Here is a 23,681-nt window from a genome sequence, read left to right as displayed (position 1 = left end):
GGACTGTATGTGCCTATTTGTGCTGATACATGCAACAGACACCACCGTGTTAAGTACATAGAACGATCTGTGTCACTATCAAGATTCTGCAGTAACGAGACTTAAATACTTTGAAAACCCTTGTAGGTGGGGGGCGCAGACGAAAGATACACCCATGGTATCCCCTGCCTGTAATAAGAGGCGACAAAAAGGGGCGACCAAGGGATGTTGAAATTAGAACCATAAGACTACCTGTGATTAGTATCATTCCGTGAAGAACACCACGAGTCGACGTTACTTGCGATTAGTACCACCATGTGAGGAACACAATGGTTCTACGTTACCGAGGTGCAGTACCCTTATGTGAGGAACACCACGGGTCTGGGCGTTGTCTGTGACTAGGACTAAGGTCCTTGTAAGAAAAGGTGCCGTTCGCTGCGATGGAATGTGTTGGTTCTGGTCTCTGGTAAGACCCCAGCTAGATTATGGTTCCAGTGTATGGGACGCTCATCAGGATTACTTGATTCGAGAACTGGAAAAAATCCAAAGAAAAGCAGCTCAATTTTGTTCTCGGTGATTTCCGACAAAAGAATAGCGTTGCGAAAATGTTGCAAAGTTTGAGCTGGGAAGATTTGGGGGAAAGGAGACGAGCTGCTCGACTAAGTGGTATTTTCCGAGTTGTCAGTAGAGAGATGCCATTAGTAGACGAATAAATTTGAGTAGTGTTTTTAAAAGTAAGAAAGATCACAATACGAAGATAAAGTTGGAATTCAAGAGAATAAATTGGGACAAATATTCGTTTATAGGCAGGGGAATTATTTATCAAGGGAGATGTTCAATAAACTTCCTAATTCTTTGCAATAATTTAAGAATTACATTTGCCACCTGGGCGACTGCCCTTAATACAGAGCAGTGTTATTTATTGATTGCACTTTATGTGTTATTTAAACGTGTACTATACTCCCCTCCATTCTCTCCCACACATTTGGGAACATCCGGTATATTTGGCAAGTTTAGCATCTGTGGGATAGGACATTCTAACACCTTTTAATGCCCAGCAGTGCGTATGGAATACGAAGCATTTAAGGGTGAAAATAACTGATTATGACTAATAGCGTTAATGTAATAGTAATGAGTTGAGAAATATTGTGTTCCTCTAAGAGTTAATCGTATTTAAAGCTGAGCTTGTGTACCATCAATCATGATGTAAACGTAATTATGTTAGAATATGACGACATGGCTAATGTCTGACGATAGCCCAGCCTCCTCCTTCGGAGATAACCCTTCTCTGCTTGCCTTAAACTCGCTCTCCGGCTTATCGTAGCATCACGGGTTAACCACTGTTCAATACAAGGATATGACAAAATCGATATAGAACACAGCACCTCGCCCGCAGAGTACCAGGATGGTAAAGGAGACGGGGTGAATGATTTACATCCTGTTGTTCTTATCGGAACTCCCACACTGACTAATATTGTGAATATGCCCTCACAATATCACCACCACATTTCCTGGCAACGTATTCACAGTGATAACGAAACTTTTAGAGAAGTCCGTAATCTTTTATAATTTACATATTACCGAGCAAGTGACCGTGCGGTTAAAGTCGCGCAGCTAGAGCTTGTATTCGGGAGATAGTGGGTTCGAACACAATAGTCGGCAATCCTGAAGATGGTTTTCCGTGGTTTCCTATTTTCACACCAGGCAAATGCTGGGGCTGTACCTTAATTAAGGCCACGTTGCTTCCTTCTCTCTCCTAGACCTTCCCTACCCCATCGTTGCCATAAGACCTATCTGTGTCGGTGTGACGTAAAGCAAATTACAAAATAGAAACTACACATTTACTGGAAAAACGTATTGATACTTGATATTCTGTATACTATGAGAGCTATCAGGTTGAAATTAGGTGCTTATGGGCTTTGTTTTATTGAAAGAAAACATTTAGAGTTACAGTCCCTAGAACAGAGAGATGGATACAGATATAACTGTTAAAATACACAGAAGCAAGCAAGTGCAACGTTTGATAATAATAATAATAATAATAATAATAATAATAATAATAATAATAATAATAATAATAATAATAATAATAATGTTATTGGCTTTATGTCTCACTAACTCCTTTTACGGTTTTTGAAGACACCGAGTAGCTGGAATTTAGTTCCGCTGGAGTTCTTTTACGTGCCAGTAAATCTACCAACACGAGGCTGGTGTATTTGAGCACCTTCAAATACCACCTGACTGAGTCAAGATCGAACCTGCCAAGTTGGGGTCAGAAAGCCAGCGCCTGAACCGTCTGAGCCACTCAGCCCGGCTATCAGTCAGATTAATGCAGTAGGTAGAGTAATGAGTATTTCTCTTCTTTTCAAGTTGTTTTACGTCACACAGACACAGATAGGTCTTCTTACGACGCGGGAAAGGAAAGAGCTAGAAGAAGAAAGGAAATGGCAGTGATTTTAATTAAGGCACAATCCCAGCAATTGCCTGGTGTGAAAATAGGAAACCACGGGAAATCATTTTCAGTGCTGCTGATAGTGGGGTTCGAACCCCCTATCTCCCGAATGCAGGCTGACAGGTACGTAGCCCAAATCCCGCGGCCAATCACTCAATCCTCCGACTTTATGTAAGTGTACCAAGTCCTAAAGTCGTAAATACATTGGTTTATGTTCTGGAGTTATTCAGTTTTCTGACATCTCAAACTGTTAACCCTCCATACAAAAAGCCACTGGCAAAGACATCTCTTAACAAAGTTCGATTTGTGTTAAAACTTCTGTGGATGGTGAAGACAGACGAAGAATCCACCCACGGAATCCCCTGCCTGTCGTAAGAGGCAACTAAAAGGAACAACCAAGGGCTGCTAAATTTTGAACCATGATCTTAGCTGTAATTAGTATCATCACGCGAGAAACACCTTGAGTCGACTTTTCTTGCGATTAGTACCACTATGTGAGAAATACCGTGCGTCTGTGGGTGGATTACCATGGCTTTACAGTACCCGTGTATAGTATTCGCCACTACGACGAAAGCTCGCCTCTGTCCAGGTACGGTTGGAACACCCCGAGGAGATAAAAACAGGGTATCCTTGTTGGGGTGTTTCAGGATGTGGTTGTGGACATCATGGGTCTGCGTTTCCAGGTACACCACTGGTCTGGGTGTTGTCTGTGATTAGCACCACTGTATGAGCGACGCCATGGGCCTGCGTTGCCTGTGATTAGTGCCACTATGTGGGGAATACCATGGTTTTGCGTTGCCTATGAATGGCACCATTATGTAAGAAACACTACAGGTCTGCGTTACCTGTGAGTAGTACCACAATGTGTGAGTAGTTGTGATTAGTACCGCTAGATGATAAATATTATGGTTCTACTTTACTACTGATAAGTGCCATTATGAGGGGTGGTTAACCTGGATTTTGGACCCCTCTGGACAACAAGCATAATCGATTCAGGCTTTTGCTTTGGAAGCAGCCACTTGGTCAGTATATACCATTGTTTTAAGTTTGTATGTGGGAAGTTGGGGCATTGCGGGTCGGATCCACTGATTGTTTTAAGTTCATAATCATTGTTAATTGTCGTATTTTTGGATTCTAGTCAGTGGATTGATTTTGGATTATTTTATCCTTTGAATATTGTGAGTTGGATCAGCCGATTATTTTAAAATAATATTCACCCATTCATACTTCATTATCAAGTTTTGAATTCTGGTCTGTGGGTGAATTTCGGACTTTTAAATTGTCAGTACATTTCGTCTCATTTCGTACCATTAGGGGCCGATGACCTAGATCAGGGCCTCTCAGGGTGCATGCGCCGTGCAGTGCACGGGCGCAAGGTGCAGGAGACGACTTCACTAGGTTGTCCAGAGTGCAAACTCCCACTCCACTTCCCTTACACCTGTCTAACCCGTTCGGCCTGTCTTCGCCTTCTCCACCTTCCCCGCTGATCCTCCCCTCACTGCGAAATGTTTACTGTACATGCGGTGAGCGGGGACACTGTTGTATGGGACAACGTTACCGGTGTTAAAACACTCTTCTTTCAATTTGGTTTGAGCGGACAATTTACCTTCTCTAGCTCTTCTTTTCCTTTATCTTTGCAATGATACCAGTCATACCTGGAACAATGGACCGGCTGACAGCAATTTGAGAGCCTTCTTTAAATTACAATCAGAAATAGGCCTACTCGCACGCCATCTAGTTTTCGTACAAGTCAAAGCAGGAAAAAATACCTTTCACATATGCATGTGGAACCAGATACAGAAATAATCTTAGCTGCTTCTCGATGCAGCTTAGGAAAATCTTCCTTCAACAAATTCTCGTAGAATTTTTGATTAAATCACATAATTATTGTCCCACGGATTAAGCATTTGGCTTTATCGTCCCGACCGACACAGATATACGAAAGTTCTCAGTTCGATTGAAATGGACTTTCGGAAGTCTTTGCTTTCTTTGAAACAGGTTGCTCCATTAATTTGTTGTTGTCTTGCGCTTATCTATTTCACTGATAAACAAGCCGTCTGTCACCGAACGCTTCGTCGCTCTCAGCGCACTACACCATCCGAGTCAAGCCGAGTTTAGCCGAGACGGAACGATGCACAGTGCACGGAGTCTCTGCGCCTCGATATGCACGCGTGAGATTTTGAGTGTTTGAGAGGCCCTGACCTAGATGTTAGATATTTATTTTTAAACAAGCATCATCATCACCATATTTATGTTAAGTACATATGTGTTGTGTTAAGCCCAAGTTAGTTTATGCTCAGCACTCTACAAGTGCATGAACAGCACCTGCAACAACAACAGCCATTAATAGTAGCGACCTTATTGGCAATTCTCATATATAAATATATCATCGTATTCATGACCGTGTGTGACTGGAATGTTTTGTTACAGGCTGGTGCTCTGAGGACGAGGAGCGACTGGTCCGGGATCTCTTCAGGGGATACAACAAGCTCATCCGGCCCGTGCAGAACATGACGCAGAAAGTGGACGTCCGCTTCGGTCTCGCTTTTGTCCAGCTCATCAACGTGGTAAGTCACTTCTCTTCCAGCATTGCTAAACTCGGAATCCACTTACGGGAAATCGGACTGGCACTTGAAATTATGCTCAATCTGTAAGCAATACAGAGGAAATTTGAAATTGTTTCGGAAATTTGGAGCGGTGGTCTGGAGATGCTGTATCTGCATTAAATCAGTAAAAATAATGTCCACCTGTAAGCAAATTAATTAATAGTAGGACATGTTTCATCCTTTATGAACACCTTCAGCTACTTAACACTGCTTAGGAAAAATTACGTAAAATTATCGTCTTCTCAAAATACCGTCTTAAAATAGTACCTTTGTTATGCTTAAAAAGAAGCTAATTTGAAAAGATAACAATGATAAAATAGATGGGGAGTGTTGAATGGGGCGGTGAAGTGGGGAGTGAAGATGTTTCTGTTTATGATCTAAAGTAATTTAAAACAATTTCCTGTTCACTTTAATAGATGTTAAAAACTTGTTGGTATATAACATCTTCTGCTCATATGTGATGTATATGTTTTCCTTAGTTGTTCATATAAAAAAGTTAAAACGGAATTTTTTGAGTCGACGTTACGTGTTACTTAAAAACACTGTTCTCTTCAGCTGGTCTTCTTTTCTTCGAAATGAGTGTAGTCGTTTGATTTAACTTGGTGAAATTGGGTCTCTTGATTTTTGTTTATTAAGGGATCCTCTGAAGCTGATTGCTGTTTTATTGATGTTATGTAAAGGTTTCCTGAATTCTTGATAAATCGTCTACCTACTGTGTCCTTGGAGGGGTCTAGCAGCAGCTGATATGGCCATTTTGTAGCCAAGAATAACGGCCAAAATGATTCGTTGTGCTGACTTGGCAACCTGTAGGCCTTCGGGCTGAGAATCAGTCGCTCGGTCGGCTATTGCTTCATGGAGTTTGGTTTTGGTTTGGAACAATTTACGGGAAGAAAATTTCAAATATGATAGATTTTCTCGAAATCGCTCGGATTGGAAAATTTCCACATGACGTTTATAAGAAAAATGTATATCCCTTCTTTCAAAGATCGTATAACATCGGCAGAAACACCGTAAAAGGCCTATTCCTTGCACCGAGGTGAGCGATTTGTAATGAATTTTTCAACAGGAGGGAAACATGAAAATTGGATAAACAACTTCAAGATCAGATAGTTTCTGTCCAGCTAATCAACGTGGTATTGCTAAACTCAGAATCCACTTACGACAATTTGGACCGGCAGTTGAAATTATGCTCAATATGTAAGCTTAAAATTATAATAAACTTTTTTTGTAATTTTAAGTAGTTATAATGTTCAGTATATTATGTTTATGCAGGTGCATAATTATATGGTTTGGCATAATAGCAGGCCTCATAGCCTGAGCTCCGCCATGTACAGAAATAAATAAGTAAATAAATAAATGACAACAATAATGAAATTTTCAGTAGCAGTCGGTAGAAATCATCTGTACGGAGGCCACAGCCCTTGAAAATTCGCTAAGAGCCTAGGCCCCGAAATCATATTACAAATGCATGCATCGTAAATCTCTTGCGTATTATTTTACCTCTCATGGCAAGCACATTAATATGTCGGATTACATTTATTTCATCTCTAATCACACTCTAAATTATTGTTTTTATTATTTTAAATAAAATTACTACTGTGTACTCCATCAACACACATTTGCAGCCGCTTGACATTCAATATTGAATACCGTATTGAATGTCATAGACGTTGATTTTGCTAACGTGGTCCTCAGGGACGAGAGTCGGTTAGTGGTTCAACACCTATCCTCCAAACAGCGTGTTCGATTCCGACTGAGGTCGATAGCATTTAGGAGTGTTAAAATGTAAAAACAGTTATGTTTTTGACTCCTATGGAAAAAATCCAACGTGTTAGCATCTATGAACGTCCATTAGCAAATGAACGGATGTGAACCATGTAACATTATTATTATTATTATTATTATTATTATTATTATTATTATTATTATTATTATTATTATTGTTGTTGTTGTTGTTGTTCCGAGATATCTGTGGAACAGCAGAGGTGAAAGAAGGTGCGGGTTGGAATGGGTCTAACTACAAGGCCAAAAGATTAACCTAAAATTTCAATAAAGGTTATATTTTTTAAAATACAAAACTTAACAAGATTTAGAGGCAATTTAACATTTTTCACTGGGTGAAATAACAATGGAAAAATCAGGTACAAGAATAATTTTACAAAAGAAAGAACAAGTTCAATATTCGTTACAAGCCCTGGGCTCCAAGCCCCACTTTACATTCCTTGAGCTACCAGCCCAACCTTGCCAAGGAAATCATTTGATTTAAGGACAGAAAACCCCATCGTACCAAGGAGCACTTGCTCCTAATTACCATGTTAAGCCTCCTAGAGGCCCCCATCAAAATACAAGAAAGAGCAGATCCACTCTCGATTTTACAAGCCTATCAAAGGCCACAGCAAAGTTTACTTCTAACTGCCCTCAAGGCACAGGGGTATCATGTACCCAACCTACAGGGCCTTCGCATGAAGGAAAACAACAGGTTAAGTTACTGGCTCAAAATACAGTAAGGACTGGAGACGTTTACATGCACTCCTAAAGACACCTATAAAACCTAAGTGGCGCTGGACCGATTACACAGGGGCTAATCCCAAGCTAGGGAGGTGACTCGTATGAGAAAACCTTAACACATTAAAGAAGAGTAGAAACGGTCACGAAAACGTAGTCACCTCAATTTCAAAATGAAGGGGAGCTCGAGAGGGTAAAGCACTCTCTATCCCCGAATTACAGTTCAATTTATGTGAAGTTTTTACAAGGATTGAAAAGGCTTACATATTTAAAGATATAGGTTACATATTAAAGGTTCCGAACCTTCCCCGCGAGTTAAACTGCTGAGCTAGCAAGAAATAAAGATGTTAAAAGGCCATTACCTTGCTGAAGAGCTGCTGCCTGAGGAACGAGGCGCTTCCCGCCCCCTGCTACATATTCACACACTGAGAAAGATATTATACGAATGGCCCGGAGACAAGAAAATCAGCAGTTTTTATACCCTCGTGGAAAGTTCGAGACCTTTCCTGAATGATAACAACCCACCCTCAAACTTTTATTGGCTACAGTACACAGTTACACACAAAATTGAAGAAGAAAGCCCCGATTGGTCGAAAATTAATTACAGAAATTCCTGATTGGCTACATTCAAAACAGGCGGACAGAAAGGATTAATATTTCCAACCCACAAATGACAGAACAAAATTTAGTAAAGACAAAACTTATGAATACAAAATTTCTCCAAGAAAGTTCATTCCTTCACACCAGAGCACATTATCATAGTTTTTGGTAGAGACATCTGTTAGAGAATGTCCACACTTCTTGTTCAATGAAAAACAAAAGCAAATCAAAAACACACAGTGACATCTTCTGATAAACAGTAGAGTTAGTTCAGTTGTTAAATTTCAGGGTTTCTCCAGTAGAGAGGTACTTTAAGGCGGAAAATTCAAATGTGCGGCGTAGAGGTGTACCAACCGGTACAATTATTACTATTATTATTATTATTATTATTATTATTATTATTATTATTATTATTATTATTGACTGGACTGTTGTGCCATTAGGCTCATCCTCCATCTTCGTACAAGGATCCCAGTACGCGTGTTTCAAAAATACGCGTCAAAACTTCCGGGTTACATTCATCATAAGTAGACGAGACAAACACGTTATACAATGATGGGTTTAGGTATTCTTAATTATTGAGATACCAGACTATCAATAATGGCAAGAGTGGAGTGTTATTTGCCAAAAATTAGTTCAAATTTCCTAAAAAAGATTTGCCGTATAGTAAGCTTCTGCTCCTAGTATTCGTTCCAAACAGGGTCAAACGTTCCATGTTGTACGTATCGCGAGGTGAAACCACTGCACTTACGTACACCAACGCCTTTCAATACCCCCACACAAATAATTCGACGGGATTAGATCAGGAAAGCTTGGGGGCCAAGCAGTCGATCCATTTCTACCTATCGAGTGACTTAAGACGTCAATAGCACGTAATGTTGCCATTTCTTTCTTCGTTAGCTACACCACTTATTTGAGGAAACGTCAGTCGTCATTAATGCGTTCCGAAAGGAATTTACTTCATTCTGTATAGATTTATATTACAACAATTCAGCAAAGGCCATGCCGTTAATATATGTCTTCGTTTTAAAAAATATTTGTTTACGTCACACCGACACAGATACGTCTTACGGCGAATATTGGACAGGGAAGGCTTAGGAGTGTGAAGAAAGCACCCATGACCTCAATTAAGATACAGCCCTAGAATTTGCCTGATGTGAAAATGGGAAACCACGTAAAACCTTCAGGGCTTTCGAATGCAAGTTGTCCCAAACCACGCAGCTTTTTATATTTAAAATGTCTTCCCAGTTCAAATTCTAGTGAGATACGGTGTTCACAGTGCACTTTACATTGTGATATGCACCGGACGAATTCTGTTACTTTTGAGAAAGTGACAGTGACTGAGGTATAAACAATGCAACATCATTCCTTATGCAGTCCATGGTGTAACGACGTCACTCACATGCTCTGGGTCGACGAGGAGAGCTACCTAGTACGCCCACACTCCACACAACTGCTGGTGGAATACAATTTAGGATCGGAAAGGGCTAGGAGTGGCCTTAATTACGGGATGAACACTTCAGACATACACTCATTCAAACGTCAAATGAACTGTTTTATGAGCTTGAAGAAAGAGGCTAAGCGGTCTAATGATACAATAGATTCGCGTGGTACTATAACGTTAATTTGCGCTAAATACGTCTTCCTCCACTTTTTCCACACACTGGGTGCACGTGTGGGCTTGACCGATTTTTACGGCCGGGTGCCTTTCCTGACGCCAACCCTATATGGAAGAATCTATTCACTATTTCGTGTTTCTGTGATGGCTGTTAGTGCAGTGTGTTGTATGTGTATGAAGAGAAGTGTCTTGAGACAAATGCAAACAATTAACCACTTGCGATTAAAATACCGGACCCCATCTGGAATCGAACTCAAAACCCTATGATCTCAAATCTGACCATTCAGCTAAGGAGCCGAACATCAAGATTCACTACCATCTGCTGTAATTTTGGTATATCCATCACTCTGTTAAAGAACATTTTCACAGCTGCCTTTGAAGGATAAATCATCATCTAGTGTTACCAAATTATTATTCCTTAGAATATAGAAATATAGAAATTACAGTGTGCTCTTTTCTCCATATTTAATTTATGTGCCTTCATTAAGGATTTGCCGAAACCCAAAATGGATCACGGTGGCTCAACCGTATTTTACCATAAGTACATTATTTCTGTAACTGGAGCTCTGTAGAAACCACATGTATCAGTTTAGTCATTGATTGTATGTTCCAATAATCGACAAATGGACTGCGCAAACAGAATTTCGCACACCACCACAACAAAGGCCAAATATTTAGTGATTGAAACCTTGGCGATAAATGTATTTTTTTTACATTCTCTCAACTATTCACAACGATGCCATTCCGCTATTCCACTTCCGAGTTGCTACATGGCATGAGGTTTTAAATCATATTTTTCTCTTTCCTAGTGGTTTAACATCGCACTGTCGGCTCTGCGGTGTAGAGGTACAGTGCTTGCCTCTTACTCGGAAGCCCCGGGTTCAATTGCCGGCCAGGTTAAAGATATTTACCTCTGAGGGCTGGTTCGAGGTCCACTCAGCCTACGTGATAACAATTGAGGAACTATCTGACGGTGAGATAGCGGTCCCGGTCTAGAAAGCTAAGAATAACGGCCTAGAAGATTCGTCATGCTGACCATACGACACCTCGAAATCCGCAGGCCTTGGGGCTGATTAGCGGTCACTTTATAGGCTATCGCCCTTCGGGCCTTTTGTGCCACGGAGTTCGGTTGGTTTTGCTTTGAACGTCGCACTAACCCACATAGCTTCTCGGTAACGACGAGATAAGAGAGAACCAGGACTGGGAAGTTGGTAACCGTGGCTTTAAATAAAATACTGTCCCATCATTTTCCTGGTGCGAGACTGGGACAACACGCAAATTTATCTTCGAGGTTGCCAACTGTTGTCTTCAAATCTACCGTCTCCCGAATGTAAACTTATGGGTGTAGGGCCCTTCCATATATCCAATTGGTTCGATACACTATGCCTTCTGGTACGGATTACATCATATTTGTTATATTCATTAATCTGAGTCTAATCTTGGCTTGATAAACATATGAATGTGAGGTATGAGCAACACTAGTAACTGCATTCCATATCCAATCAGTCCCTGTGATGAATGGCGTAAAGAGGCCACACATAGGTTTTGTTGGTATATGCATTTCAATGTGCTTGGTAGATTGGTCTGCAATAGCACCTTCTGACTCGGTGAGCAAAGCAACGAGAAATCGGCTCATACCGCATTTTCCTATTAAGCCTCCTTTTTGTTTAGACCTTTGCTTTACGTTGCATCGACACAGAGATGTCTTATGGAGATGATGGGATAGGAAAGGGATAGGAGTGGGAAGGAATTAGCCGTGGTCTCAATTAAGGTACAGCCCCAGCATTTTCCTGGTGTGAAAATAGGAAACCACGGAACATCATCCTCAGGGCTGCCGACAGTGGAGATCGAGCCCACTATCTCCCGGATGCAAGCTCACAGCTACGCGCCCCTATTAAGCCTCTTGAGTGACTCCTATGTTGTATATGACTGTTGAGGATCCAACCAGCCTTTAAGCTGGAGTCTCAACATATTGTGACGCGCAAGGCTTCCGCGTCGGCTATGTTTTTGTACGTCATGTGGAGAAGCAGCCGATCGTGCACTGGGTCGAAGTGACGTCACTGCGTTAGGGCCTGGCTACTACCGCATAGCGAACCTATCGGGAGAAAGCCGGGTGTGCATTGGCCAGCGCTTCCACCATTGCTGTTTCCACCGCTCTGCTACCTAATTGGAGGCCTCCGGCGTTATGAGAAGGATCTGGACGGTTCGCCGAGAATATTTGCTTTAGGGAAGACTCTGGTAGCGTTTCACTTCTCGATGTATCGAGATGTGACGGCCCCAGGTATATAAGACAGGCGAGACTTGCCAGTAACGTCCAGTTCAGTTAAGTTGTTTTCAGTGTGAGTGCTGTCAGTGCTGCTGTGGACGGTTACAGCCTGAGTTGAGGAGCCAGTCTGTGGAGTGCTCTGTCCGTAGAACTGAGTGTTCGTTCCGCCTGTCGGTCACCGCGAAGTTGAGTTTCTTGGGCGAGCCTTCGTGTAGTAAACGTCGGTTTCTGGAGCGGCGTGGGAGTGGACACTGGTATCGGCATGGGACAATAAGCGAAGTGAGCGGACAGTGTACGTCATCCCGAATAGTGAGACTGTCGTGTGTGGCCTATGAACTGAGGACTGGGATAGCGGCAGCGAGAGTAAGTGAGAATGAGTGTGAATTAGTTTGACTGAACTTTGATAATGCAGAGAGACCGCGAGCTGTGTACTTGCGTGTGTTGCGCTGTGTTCCTGTATGTTAGTTTGTAAGATTAAGTAGATAGTTAATCAATTTCTAGAGCTAAGAGCCACCAGTTCTTGCATTAAATTAACTACCCCGCTCACACCTTACAATACCTAATTTATCAAAAATTATGTTTCCAGAAGCAAACTATAATTTAATTTCATCAAATAGGAGTTACTGCTGTTGTAGACTATGGACGAATAAACGTTGCCGATATTCGTATGACAATTTTTTAATTAAAAGATCGCCTTTCTGATGATAATCCGCTTCCATAGTGGAGAAATAATAGCACAAAATATTCAAGACTTTGTCTGCTATGAAGTTCTCAGAAGCAAACTATAATTTAATTTCATAGATCGCAAATGTTAAAATCATTTCACTAAAAAACTGTAAATGTTTGCAGTAATGTTTTCTCTCCGACATTCTGCCACAATGCGTACATGGAGAGGTTGTTCAGCACCAACAGCAGTCAAATACAGGACAGACTTTACATGACCCAAAAGGGAATAATCTAGGGTTTCTAAGTCGAGAGAGCATGGTGGCCAAGGAGAGGTCTGATGGCACTCTTCAGTTATGCATTAAAGGTCTGCAAACGATCCAGTTCGTTCGCTCAAGCTCATTCGAACCTCATACGGTCCACCGTATCTCTGTGGGCCTTGACCGGGTTGGATAGCAGCATGTAGTCTGGTATGATGGCAGGCGTGCTTACGGACAGTATCAACGAAGTTTTACGATGAAGAGACTTTAAAGGAGCGAGGAAAGGATAGTGGATGACCATAAACTATTGGACTAAAACTAAACCAAACCCCATGACACTGGAACACTTGAAGGACCTTGGCCTACCAAGCAACCGCTGCTCACCCCGAAGGCCTGCATATTACGAGGTGTCGTGTGGTCAGCACGACGAATCCTCTCAGCCGTTATTCTTGGCTTTCTAGACCGGGGCCACTATCTCACTGTCAGATAGCTCCTCAATTCTAAACACGTAGGCTCAGGTCCATGTTAAAATCCCTGACCTGGCCGGAAATCGAACCCGGGGCCTCCGGGTAAGAGGCAAGCACGCTACCCCTACACCACGGGGCCGGAAAAATATTGGACACCATACAAATATTTCAACGAAATGTGCGTTGAAGTAATGTAATTACAAACTTACTATAAACACTGTGAGATCAAGTTGTCACGTTAGTAGACACGCAACATTAACTTGTATATTCCTTCATATCGACACAAACATTCATCATTATTGTGTTGTTTGATTTAGTACAGAATGAATCAAGAGAGCATCATTTACTCTATCTTGGTTAAACGAGATACTTTTTTCACTAAAAAGTGTACCTTTATCGAGCTCGATAGCTGCAGTCGCTTAAGTGCGGTCAGTATCCAGTAATCGGGAAATAGTAGGCTCGAGCCCCACTGTCGGCAGCCCTGAAGATGGTTTTCTCTGGTTTCCCATTTTCACACCAGGCAAATACCGGGGCTGTACCTTAATTAAGGCCACGGCCGCTTCCTTCCACTTCCTAGGCCTTCCCTATCCCATCGTCGCCATAAGACATATCTGCGTCGGTGCGACGTAAAGCAAGTAGCAAAAAAAAAAAAAAAAAAAAAAAAAAGGTACCAGCTGAACTGAAATTTCTTTCACTTGCCGCAATGGAGGCTGGAATAGACGATAGTTTCTTCATATGCCGTTTGCCGCAATGCCATGGCCATTTGACCTCCGAGGAGGAGTTGTTCAGGGGCCATATATCAGTATCAGTTGTTCATTCCATTGGAGTTTGTTCTGGCTTATAGGCTGGTTATTATTAATTTTCTCATTTAACAGATCAAATGGGCATGTGTTACTGTAGATCTGGAGGAAAAATAATAAAGAATACTATTTGTAGAAGCTGTAGCAGAGAAAGTCTTGGATATTTTATGTTGTTATTTCTCCACTATGAAAGGGGATCATCATCAGAAAGGCGATTTTTTAATTAATGAATTGTTGTCGTAAGAATATCGGTAACGTTTATTCGTCCATAGTCTGCAGCAACATTAACTCCTTTTTGATATAAATCTAGAAACTTCTTCCCGAAACAACCGTAAACGGATGGAGATCTGTTGTACACATTTTGATGCCATTCTGTGTAATGTTTTGTTTGATATCATGTGATACTGCATTTGATGGACGTATTAGAGCGCACTTTACACACGTGTGTTTTCATATGTGAGGTAGTAGAATCAAACGTCATTAACGATGCACAAAATGTACATGGCACACATCCTGCAGGTTGACCATTCGCTGTTGTTACTAACAAGAATTATTCCCACACTTCGCTCTTCACCCTTTCTTAATTTAGTAATCCATATTACACCGGGCGAGTTGGCCGTGCGGTTAGAGTCGCGCAGCCGTGAGCTTGCATCCGGGAGATAGTGGGTTCGAGCCCTACTGTCGGCAGCCCTAAAGATGGTTTTCGGTGGTTTCCCATTTTCACACCAGGCAAATGCTGGGGATGTAGCTTAATTAAGGCCACGGCCACTTCCTTCCCACTCCTATGCCTATCGTCTCCCATCGTCGACATAAGATCTATCTGTGTCGGTGCGACGTAAAGCAAATAGCAAAAATCCATATTACTTCCTCTCTGGTTTTACTTTTACCCTCTCTTAGGACTTCCGTTGCATGTTCGCAACGAATATCGTTGTGACTGCGAGTATGCATCAGTCGGACCGAATGTGGTGCGTTCGCTCATACTGTCAAGCACCAAGTGGTCGGACAAGTCACGCTTACTAGCGGAGCAGTAGTTAACAGCGCGACTACCTTCCGGGAATGCAGACCTTTATTGTGCATTTCTGGACCCATGTCTTCTTGCCCATGTTTCTTGTCTCGACACAAGAAATCCATTCTTGAAGTTTCTCCGTGGAGCTTTTATACACCCTGTACATGTAAATCACAACTAAATAAATTAGCATTCTTTACCACTACTATTTGTTTTACGTCGCACCGACACAGATAAGTCTTATGGCGACGATAGGATAGGAAAGGCCTAGGAATGGGAAGGAAGCGGCCGTGGCCTTAATTAAGGCACAGCCCCATCATTTTCCTGGAGTGAAAATGGGAAATCAGGGCTGCCTACAGTGAGGTTCGAACCCACTATCCCCCGGATGCAAGCTCACAGCTGCGAGGCAAATTAGCATTCTTGCACGGAAATGTTTAGTAATACCTAGAGTTTAATTTTCAGTGGTCTATAATCGTAACCTGAAGAACACATAGGCAATAGCAGTGGCTAGAATTTATATTTAATCGAGCTCTATAGCTGAAGTCGGTTAAGTGCGGTCAGTATCCCGTATTCGGGAGATAGCGGGTTCGAACCCCACTGTCGGCAGCTCTGAAGATGGTTTTCCGGGGTTTCCCAACTTCACACCAGGCAAATGCTGGGGCTGTACCTTAATTAAGGCCACGGCCGCTTCCTAACCACTCCTAACCCTTTTCTGCCCCATCGTCACCATAAGACCTATCTGTGTCGGTGCGATGTAAAGCAACTTGCAAAGAAAAAAGGATTTATATTTACTGTACCTTCCATAACTATGCATTAAATAATTAACAGTTGTAGGGAGCACATTAATACAAAGTCCCTCAACATCAATCCGCTGCAGAAATGTAATTTACGTCCGACAACTACGACGAGAGTGAAAGCCACTCGACTTGAAATATTATCCACTCTACATGGAGACTCTGCGTAAAAATGATCGGACTTCTAACTCCAAAAGCCCTTCTCATTTCATCTACTTCCACGTGAAATACATTTCCGTGTTTAACAGACCGCATATCAGAAAATATTTCACCGTGCTTTATGGTCGTGAGTAAGAATAATACTTTTAATTTACAGTAAAAGCACGATGATTCATGTCTCATTCCTGAAGAGAGTTTTGCATCAAAGGCCACCATAATATGAACTGAACTGTCGAGAGACACCAGCATTGGTTAATATCTGCATTAGCGACTTTCAGAGGCTCAAAAATTGGAAGATGTGGAGTGTGATTATGGAACTTTGAGTCCAGCTCTGCTTCTTCCTACTTGAGCCCTTCCCTAATCGACCTTCTTTGGTCGACAATTATTGCCTTCTGACTGAGAGAGTAGGCCCGTGTATTCCTCATTTTCACAAATTTTATAGACCTTCATTTTTAAAAAAATGATGATCTGTTACATCTTTCTTGGGAAGGTTAGAACTTTTCCACCTTTGATTATCGTGTATCATTAAACAGTAGTGATAATCGTCTTAAGACTCACAGGACAGGTGCACATTGTAGTAATAGTGAAATGCACAGAACCCGTCCTCATTAGTTCACGTACAAACACTCTAGTGCTATCAGACGAAGCAAGATTTCTTAATTTGCATTGGTTAAATACGTTGCAATTTTTATGTCGAACTACCAGTAGTTATTTACCAAAGGTTCTTTCAGTTTTTAAGAATGACTGCCAGTCTGTTAAGAAAGACAACCGTATAGTTAGTTTGAAATAAGACTCAAGGTTGTCACGAGGGAGTGTAATTCGTCGTTCTTGGAAACTGCACGCTCCGCCGGGTTAAGTGCTTCAAATGTACAAAGAATGATTCGAAAAAGGACGTGCCACGCGGATAGGATATCATGGATGGCCGACAGTAAAATATTCTTGACAAGTTCGTTTTCGTGGTGTTATTAGTGAATTATCAATCTGGTTTATATGACGCACTAGGCCAGTGTTGACAAACAGTAGCTCGTTATCTGCTGATTTTTTCTCATCATTTCGTCACCATTTACTGCAGTGTGGCTTAAGTTTCTCGTCGTCTCTTTAAAAGTCTACTGTTGATAAACCATTATCAGACTTACCAGTCTACATTGATCCATCTTATGGCGCAAGTGACGGAAGAAATGACAGAATATTGTAGTTTACCATGAATCACAATTCTGTTTATGGACATATGAAGGAGGTCTCCTCGTTGGACAACTACTAGGTGAGCGTTGACCTCCACCACCACAAGGCAAAGTAGTCTGAGTTATTATCATGTATGGTCGACAATCATCAGAATTTCACTTGTTTCCGTAAAATATGAAGTTTGGAAGCAGGTGAATACTTTATGAACGTCTAGACACACCGAAAATATCAAGGATGCAAAATTTAAACGAAGGTTGACATTCTACGTACATTTGGTGAGAATTGACTAAAGCAGAAAATCTTTCAGCATATTAAACGCAAACACGCAGTGAACGGTGTGATTGAAAAGATGGAGAAGTGATGGGAATCTCAGCAGAGTTGATCCACAGCAAACATGAGTTCATGAATCGATCTGACAACCTTAAAATACAAATTTTTGCGAAATTGCGTCTGTTTCTCAGTGGTACCACGGAAGGCAGACTAAAAATGAAATTTTCGTAAATGTTTCCGTTATAATGATCATAAATTGTAACTGATAAAAAAATTGGTATGTACAATTTTTTAGACACAGTATTAACGGAGATATACAGACTGGAAGGAAGTGTTGTACTGCGATCATACAGGATAGCAGAGAATGATATTTGCAAGGCATACATGAAAACTACTTTTCAGACATACTGTAGGGACTGTGATTGTATGTCGTAAAATACAATACACTTAGGTAACACAGTACGTTAGAACGCGCGGTTCAGTACAGTGGCTGTATTTTGCAAGTCTCTCCAGTCGCAAGGTCAACTTACCTGCTATGATAAATGCAACACACCTGGAAGAAGGTCAGAGTAATATAACGAATCACAATAACAACACGAACTGGTTATGTAACTTGATGTTTACAAACATTCACTGTATGTCATAGACACATATCAGTGCCATGGTTGTTTGATATTCATCCATGCCTAGCGAGTACATATGTGTCTACAAACACTCGCTACGTGTGCGACGTACAGCAAAACGTAAAACATTGACTTTTTGTCCTTCTGGACAGTAATGAGACATTGGAAGCTTTACCATACTCTAGAAAATGCACTTCCTATAAACCCTTCATGTTCACTTATACCTTGTATAACAAAAACTGCTTTTATATTTCTTTAAACAGCTATTACATGCGATGAGGTTGAAGTTATATGTGCCATATAGCACAACTCTGAATGTGTAACTACCAGTTACAGAGTTTCTTTTACAAAGGTCCAGCTATTTTCAATTTTAGGAACGCAGACAGACACTAAATATAAACATCCTTCAGATGATCAGTATTATGTATGAAACGAATAATTATAATGGAATTTACCCGAAATAATAAATGTGCAGAAAGGTGAAAATTACTGTTTTTTTAATATAGATTGCATGGCTCCATTCACATGTTTACTATGGAATGTTAATTGATTTTTTTTTCCGGAAGCATGTTCCAATGCTTTAAAATTAGTACGACAAAAATGAATTAAATCGAGACAATGAGGATCACTTATATGCATTACGGAACAGTGTCTAGTATCCTATAGAGCAGGTCCAAGTCGATATCTGAGATGTAGAGAAATATATGAAGTGAAAGTATGAGGCAATTCAGCAAAAAATAAAAAAGACGCGCTAGACAATTTTACTTTTAACGTGATCTATAGTAGGCTAAGTTTGATAACAAAAACAAATAATAATAATAATAATAAACATACGTCTGACAGTGAAAATAAATTCAAACATTTTTTTTTGCTACTTGCTTTACGTCGCACCGACACAGATAGGTCTTGTGGCGACGATGGGATAGGAAATGCCTAGGAAGTGGAAGGAAGCGGCCGTGGCCTTAATTAAGGTACAGCCCCAGCATTTGCCTGGTGTGAAAATGGGAAACCACGGAAAACCATTTTCAGGGCTGCCGACAGTGGGGTTCGAACCTACTATCTCCCGAATACTGGATACTGGCCGCACTTAAGCGACTGCAGCTATCGAGCTCGGTAATTCAAACATTTATGTAGTGCAGTGTGAGGAGGAAGGTTACAGTTTTTTATATGACTCCTTATATAGTGATCATACCCACCAGACCTCCCGTTTTATCGAATCGGAGCAATCGTCTGTTCTGTTCCTCTCAAATGTATTGCATCAATTTTGGCAGTTGCGTTAGTTCTTATGCCAAATTCGTGACAGGAAGTGAATTTCAGACATTGCTTTTTAATAACAGTGCTAATGCTCAATGTCCCTTCTTCTACCGTAGGTCGTAAGGTATGTAACAGTGTCGAATTTACATTTCAAAAATTCCATATGCGTCGGTCAACTTCGAAGGCGGTCACCTTGCTGAGAACCTAATGAATATGTCACTGGACAGCGGTGCAGCTTGGTCAGAAGCGTCACAACGTAACGCAGACAATAGTTTAGTGAGGTATTTTATATAGAGCCAGGTTTTCCAAAATCCCAGTATATCAACATAAAGATAACACGTGAAAGATCGATTTTTAAATATTTTATTGTTTAAAAGATCGTACGACTGAACATGGGAATTTCCAACCTCTGTGTGGTTGGCTTGAAAAATGTTCTGCGGAGGATATGGTAGGAAAGGGGCCTCACCACTACTCTTGCAATTTTAGAAATATATCATTCCTGTGGTAAGTAAAAGTGTTTCATAGATTAATATCATTAGGAAACTTTTTCTTCTGCCGCCGCTCTTCACACACCTGTGGGTTCGTGGATTTGAACAGTCACACATACATCCGGATGCCCTTTCTGGAGTCAACCCTATGCGGAGGGATGTGTTCACCATTGTGTGTTTCTGTGGTGGTTTATAAAGAAGAGGAGATTGCTGGGACGAACACAAACCACCCAGTCCCGGAGCCAGAGGAGTAAACCAGATGCGATTAAAATCGCTGCTAGCAGGGAATTGAACCCGGGACAGTCTGAACAGAAGACCTCAACGCTGACAGTTCAGCTAAGGAGTCGGACTAAGAATCATAAGACTACTACATACGTAAAATTGCAAGGTTGCTCATAAGAATAGGCCTACGTCATTCAACACTCTTTTGTTAGTAGACTTATGTATGCGTGAAAGGCAAGAGGACATAAAATTCGTGACTTTAAATTACTTGTTACACTAGCAGGAAGTTGGACTAAGTGATCCATGGGGAGCGCACTCCGTGGTTTGGGATTCTCTCTCCCAGCGCAGCGCAGTTGCGATTATTTCGCTGATGTGCGAAGCCAGGAATCCATGCGGTGTAGTGGGAACTTGACCTCCGCTCGGAATGCATGCCAATCAATATGAGCAATAAGTTATTCAGCGGCCTGCCTGCGTCCCCACATCACATCTGTCTCGTCACCCTGACGCATTCTAACTTGCTAGTGCTCTCTTAACCAATACATAAGTTACTTCGATTGGTAGTAGCTTTTTATATCGTGTATTTGGATCAAGAATGTTAAAATAACCTTAGAGATCCAACATAATCTACAGGTTCACGCATAGAGACTATATTTTATGCTGATATGTCCCTCAGCTGCATCTCCCTGCCAGTTGGATATATAAGTAGCAGAAATCAGTGACGCAGTCGGCTAGCCGTTGTCCTCTTGTTCTCAAGTTATGGAGATGATAATATTTAGATATGTTAAGGGACTCCTTAAAGAAAATTTAATAACCCATCCTTTTACTAGTACAAAATATCCTGGAGGATTGGAAGTTAAAAGAATGGTCTGTTCTGCACCTCTCAAATGTATTACATCAGTCTCGTCAGTTGCGTTATTCCAACCTCGTGACAGGAAGTGACTTTTTAATACGAGTAACAGTGCTAGTCGCTTAAGTGCGTCCGGTATCCAGTAATCGGGAGATAGTAGGTTCGAACCCCACTGTCGGCAGCCCTGAAGATGGTTTTCCGTGGTTTCTCATTTTCACACCAGGCAAATGCTGGGGCTGTACCTTAATTAAGGCCACGGCCGCTTCCTTCCCACTCCTAGAACTTCCCTGTCCCATCGTCGCCATAAGACCTATCTGTGTCAGTGCGACGTAAAGCAACTTACAAAGAAAAAAAATCAGTGCTAATGCTCAACGTCCCTTCTATTAACATATGTCGTACTGTATGTCACAGTGTTGAAATTTACGTTGGAATGGGGTATCAAAACATAACAGAACATGTAACGATATTGGTATTTCACTTCGAGGACTCTAAATTATTGAATTTATTTTCGTAGATTTAAGTAATACTGAGATAATTTTGTCGACGATAGAATGGCGAAGGACGAATCCTGGAAAGGTACCTGACATGGACTTAATTAGCGCTCATCCTTAGAATTTGTGTAGAAAGAAAATGGGAGATTACGGAAAACCATATTTAAAGTTACCAACTGATTGCATGCTTACACCTACACAAGCCATGATTTCATCGCACAAATTTGAGCATATATATGGTGAGATCCTTAATAAGTTCACCACTCAACTGTGAAAAAGTTTGTTATTACAGCAAATCCAAGGCAGTATATTGACGATCAGCCTGCTATATGAGTTTACAGTAGACTGAGTTGGAGGGTAGCCGAGTGCTATTGCCATTGGCTTCTTACTTATAAAGGCATTCATAATTCCAATCCTAGCGAATGCGCATGGGATTTTAGAAAAGAAATATAATGCCTCTAAGGCTTGGTTTCCACGTCAAATATGAGTCTCGTCGGTATCACCATGATACCAACAATCGCAAAAATGTGCCTCTTTTTCAGACTGAACTACTTGTTGTAGACTGCCATCTTTTACTCTCATTCATCATAGTTTACGTACATAATTTATTGAAAGGAATATAGTGCTAGGAGGATGGACATTTCTCACAACTTTGATTTATGCCAACATATTAATTTTGATACAACGATTATGATAACTTGAAACTTGAAAGGAAATTCATAAAGTGCAGAATCGACATTTCCGCGACGAAAATTATGGCGGTTGGGAAAAACTGTAAGGATTGAATAACAGGTAGTGAATACGGCATGGAGGAGTTTTCAGGCTGCGTATTTCAATGTAGAGAAGTATTGGAGAAAGATATCCGTAGCTAACACTGTGAATTCTTAGTTATGATATGATAATGAAATGAAATGGCTTATGGCGTTTAGTGCCAGGAGTGTCCGAGGACATGTTCGGCCCGCCAGGTGCAAGTCTTTTGATTTGACGCCCGTAGGTGATGAGGATGAAATGATGATGAAGACAATATATACACCCAGCCCCCTTGCCAGAGAAAATAACCAATGATGGTTAAAATTCCCGACCCTGCCCGAAATCGAACCCGGAACCGCTGTGACCAAAGGCCAGCACGCTAACTATTTAGCCATTGAGCCGGACGATGTGATAATGATTTTCTATAAAAAGGGGGTAAGCTTGCACACCACAATATTATTATATGGCTTTGTTTCTTGGACGATATTTCTCACCCCAAGTACATAATGGAGAGACCATTGATGATGAGTACATAAATTCGAGGTACCTAATCTTGATTGTATAGAGAATGTTTGCTAATGCGGTTAAGTTGATACATTGACATGAACTAACCATCAATTATTTAGCGATGAACAAATATTACAACTTAAGTCTCATTTGTATAAAAATGTTTTACTACGTACCATATATCCTGTATAGCCTAGCATCTGTGCATCATGTATTAATCAAGGATTTTTTGACGAAGTTTTAATCATCCAAGTACTTTTTAAGTAAGCAAGCAACAATCACATGTCTTTTATACAATAATGAGGCTAATTATTTTAATACCGAGCTCGATAGCTGAAGTCGCTTAAGTGCGGCCAGTATCCAGTATTCGGGAGATAGTAGGTTCGAACCCCACTGTCGGCAGCCCTGAAAATGGTTTTCCGTGGTTTCCCATTTTCACACCAGGCAAATGCTGGGGTTGTACCTTAATTAAGGCCACGGCCGCTTCCTTCCCACTCCTAGCCCTTCCCTGTCCTATCGTCGCCACAAGACCTATCTGTGTCGGTGCGACGTAAAGCAACTAGCAAAAAAAAAAATTATTTTAATTTGTGCAAAAATATTTTAATGTGTACATCGTGGTTTAATGCGTCACTAATGTGATTAAAATTTTGAATATAACATAACTGAGGATGGCCACATGAGGCCGAAACGTGTTCTAGTTTTACGTAAGACATTTTAATGGTTAAAGGTCAATTGTAAGTATAAAATAGATGGAATATTTATAAGAAATTACTTTTATAAATTAATTTTGCATGAAAAGTTTGATTTTAGCTTATTGCGGTGGGGCTTTGCGGAAAGGATGAAATAAGCTAGGTTGTTTGAGAAACTGTCCG

General features: G+C 41.1%; 1 protein-coding gene across 1 annotated transcript in view; it reads left to right on the top strand.

The window, feature by feature from the left end:
- The window catches only part of nAChRbeta1 (nicotinic acetylcholine receptor beta1), a 933,151-nt gene that overhangs the window by 316,649 nt on the left and 592,821 nt on the right, over positions 1 to 23,681 (top strand). Inside the window, exon 2 of the mRNA XM_067146256.2 lies at positions 4,862 to 4,998. Within this exon, the coding sequence (XP_067002357.1) occupies positions 4,862 to 4,998 (137 nt within the window). The remainder of the gene's footprint in view (positions 1 to 4,861; positions 4,999 to 23,681) is intronic.

This window comes from Anabrus simplex, chromosome 4 (genome assembly GCF_040414725.1).
Source record: "Anabrus simplex isolate iqAnaSimp1 chromosome 4, ASM4041472v1, whole genome shotgun sequence".
NCBI lineage: Eukaryota > Metazoa > Arthropoda > Insecta > Orthoptera > Tettigoniidae > Anabrus > Anabrus simplex.
The sequence above is the reverse complement of the archived record's forward strand: the minus strand, read 5'-3'. Positions and strand labels throughout refer to the sequence as shown.